The sequence below is a fragment of the Lupinus angustifolius genome, unplaced genomic scaffold (assembly GCF_001865875.1).
Source record: "Lupinus angustifolius cultivar Tanjil unplaced genomic scaffold, LupAngTanjil_v1.0 Scaffold_32_82, whole genome shotgun sequence".
Lineage (NCBI taxonomy): Eukaryota > Viridiplantae > Streptophyta > Magnoliopsida > Fabales > Fabaceae > Lupinus > Lupinus angustifolius.
The window spans coordinates 14,851-17,710 of record NW_017720727.1 but is presented as its reverse complement, the minus strand read 5'-3'; the positions used below and the strand labels follow the sequence as shown (position 1 = coordinate 17,710).

Here is a 2,860-nt window from a genome sequence, read left to right as displayed (position 1 = left end):
ATTGATTTAGATTTTAATTATGTGTTGAAGAAATGTATCAAATCAAATTAGATTACATTCATTTTTATGTTTTATGCATGTATGTTACAAAATTATTTGCAAGATGTGTTACAAAATTATTAGCAACTTATATGTTACAAAAGCAAACATAAAAAACATTAGATATAGCAAACTACAAAATTATAATATAGAAATTACGTCTGTTCAATTACATATTTATTCTTTAGTCGTGTTTTGAATTTATATATTAGTATAAATAAGCATGAATTAGAAACACATCATGTAGCAAAGTCCAAAAGTGTGCTGGAGTTTGTAATATTTATTCTCAAAAATAATATGATAGCTACTCAATGCTCTCTAGAATGTAGGCACAATTGACTAAATTATGTTAACAAATTCTTTTATTTTCATATCTTCTATTTATTATTTGCTCTTTATTTAATTATTTGTAGTCAATAATGTGCAACAATTGCTTCTATTGCATCAACAAAGATATTTACATTTATATTTACTTTTGGTGGCAAAATTATCCATAATTTATCTAAATCTGAACTAAACCTATAAAATTATTCCATTTAAGTTAATTGATCTCAATAAATATGATCTGATAAATAATTTTAATATTGATTGAATTGAAATTTATTCACTATATCTCATGTTTATCCATTTTTTAAAAGGCATTATTTTGATTGTTTTAAAAAATAGTTTTTTTGATTAATTTGGCCAATTCAACTGTTTTGATTATCTGAGCATTGATTTTAGGCTTGAACTAATCGAGTTGAATCGATTCATTCTGAATTTGGTACAAAATTGATATGAGAGATTCATACTGGTCCAATGTTTGGTTCATGATTGAACCAATCCGATTGTCAGTCCAAACCGGTTTTTATAACACTAAATTAAACAAGTGCTTGTTGTAATTTTAGTTGTATATTATTTACTTTCATAGCATTCTATTGTTCATCTTTTTTGTAGAACAATACTTACAATGATTTGACTTTACTTTTACTACCAAAAATATTCTTATTTTTGTCTCACTTTATATTTTCCATCTAATTAAAAAGTGTTACTTAATTAAAAATAAAAATTAATATTTTTATATTATTTTATGAATTTGATTGACTAAATTCTTTGAGATATAAGATATTTGTTCTACTTTTATACCACATAAATAGGTGTTACTTGCATACACAAGTCTAGTAAATTCAATGATGGATAGACATTGCAAAATGGCCACACTAGTATCCGAACAAATTAATCTCTCATCTTTAAAAAAAACTCAAAACAATTTTTTATTAAAATTTCTTGTGATTAATACAAGATAAATTAATTCAAGGACACAATGAGAGTGATATAATTATTCAATTCAACTTACACTATTATCTAAAACTAAAACTCAAAAAATAAATTCCTTGACAATATTTATAACTGCACTAGCTCTTGAAGGATCCACCATATCTATATTATGGAACCCCACAGGATCAAACCGAGCCTCCACTTGAACCCCACACTTGACCAACATGGTCACTAGGTCTTGTTGCCTATCCACCAATATGTCCCCACCATACCCTATAATAAGGACCCTCTTCAACTTCTTCACCATATCCAAGTGTGGCCCTTTAACCAGAGGGTTACAATACCTATGATCACGGTCAGTTTCTTTAGGCAAAACAAGCTCCCACATCAAATCCAAAACAGGCAAGGGTAATATTTGATCTGTTGCAAACCTAAGCTCTGAGCTTGTTCTCTTTTCTCCACCAAACATGGGTTGGTTCAATATAACTCCACTAATCCTTAAAGGTTCCAAATCTAAGTCAGCAACTTGCATGGCTGTGTTAAATGCAATGTTCCCACCACAACCACATCCAAATAGGTAACACCTTGAAGGATCACCATAATCTTTCACCCATTGTTCTCCATCTGGGTCATTCATTTGTTTCTTGACCCACAAGATAGCGTCTCGGGCGTCTTGGTATTGCGCCGGGAGGCGACTCTCCGGTGCATGACGGTACGCCACTGAGACAACAATGGCGGGGATATCTGAGGAGATTTGCGAGCATTTTGCATGTATTGGGAAATCGGATGGGTCATGGATGGCCCAACCACCAGTGTGGAAGTATATCAAGATTGGTAACCGAGCCACCGTGTTGTCGTTGGAAGGAAGCTTTGTTGGCCTGAAAATTCTAAGCCATGTTTTCTTTTCTTGGTCTAGGGTTAAGTCCTTGGAGACAGTGGGGATCCCGGGAGAGGGCTCGAGGTTCGCCTCCGTCACGGGACAATGGATGGTGCGGGTGAGGGTCCCGTCCGGGTTGAGTGAGACACCAAGATGGCTATATGGATCAAATTTCGACATTTTCTTTGTTTCTTTTGGGTGGTCAGGTGAGAAAATAGAGAATAATTATTGTAGTTTTAAATTTGTTGGGATGCAATTACATGAAGCCATATGCTAGGATTAGTAATTAAGTACGTAAGAAATGGTTGATTTTCTAAAATTATGGGATTTGGTGTGGATGAGGATTTTTTCTTCATTGATGAAAGGTTACTAGGTAGAGTAGGTTAGCCTAACATGTGTAACGTTTTGCACCAAATGAAATAATATTGTGTGGTCATAATATTGCAAGAAACTAACTACATTATGATTTATGAGATGTTGAAATGTTCAGTAAGATTTCCCTCTTCACACGCATGAAGTATAGTAGTTTGCAACTAAAAATGTGGTGCATGTGTAACTCTAACTTGCATGTTATTTTCAATTTTTAAATATTTATAATTAAAAGCTATATAATAATTGTGATTTACGTAAAAGATAATGATATTTTACAGTTATCTTTACTAGCTTGTTGACATGCACTGTCGTGTT

The 2,860-nt window shown here is 32.4% G+C and overlaps 1 protein-coding gene across 1 annotated transcript; it reads right to left on the bottom strand.

The window, feature by feature from the left end:
• Positions 1-1,267: 1,267 nt before the first annotated feature.
• On the bottom strand, positions 1,268-2,517 carry LOC109338641 (probable carboxylesterase 9). The gene has a single exon (XM_019575915.1). It carries the CDS (start codon positions 2,351-2,353, stop codon positions 1,397-1,399), a length of 957 nt encoding a protein of 318 aa, XP_019431460.1. The 5' UTR covers positions 2,354-2,517; the 3' UTR covers positions 1,268-1,396.
• Between the last annotated feature and the right edge of the window lie 343 nt (positions 2,518-2,860).

What these genes read in the sequence shown, in the direction of transcription:
- LOC109338641 (XM_019575915.1), bottom strand. Translation starts at nt 2,353, where the DNA reads ATGTCGAAATTTGATCCATATAGCCATCTTGGTGTCTCACTCAACCCG.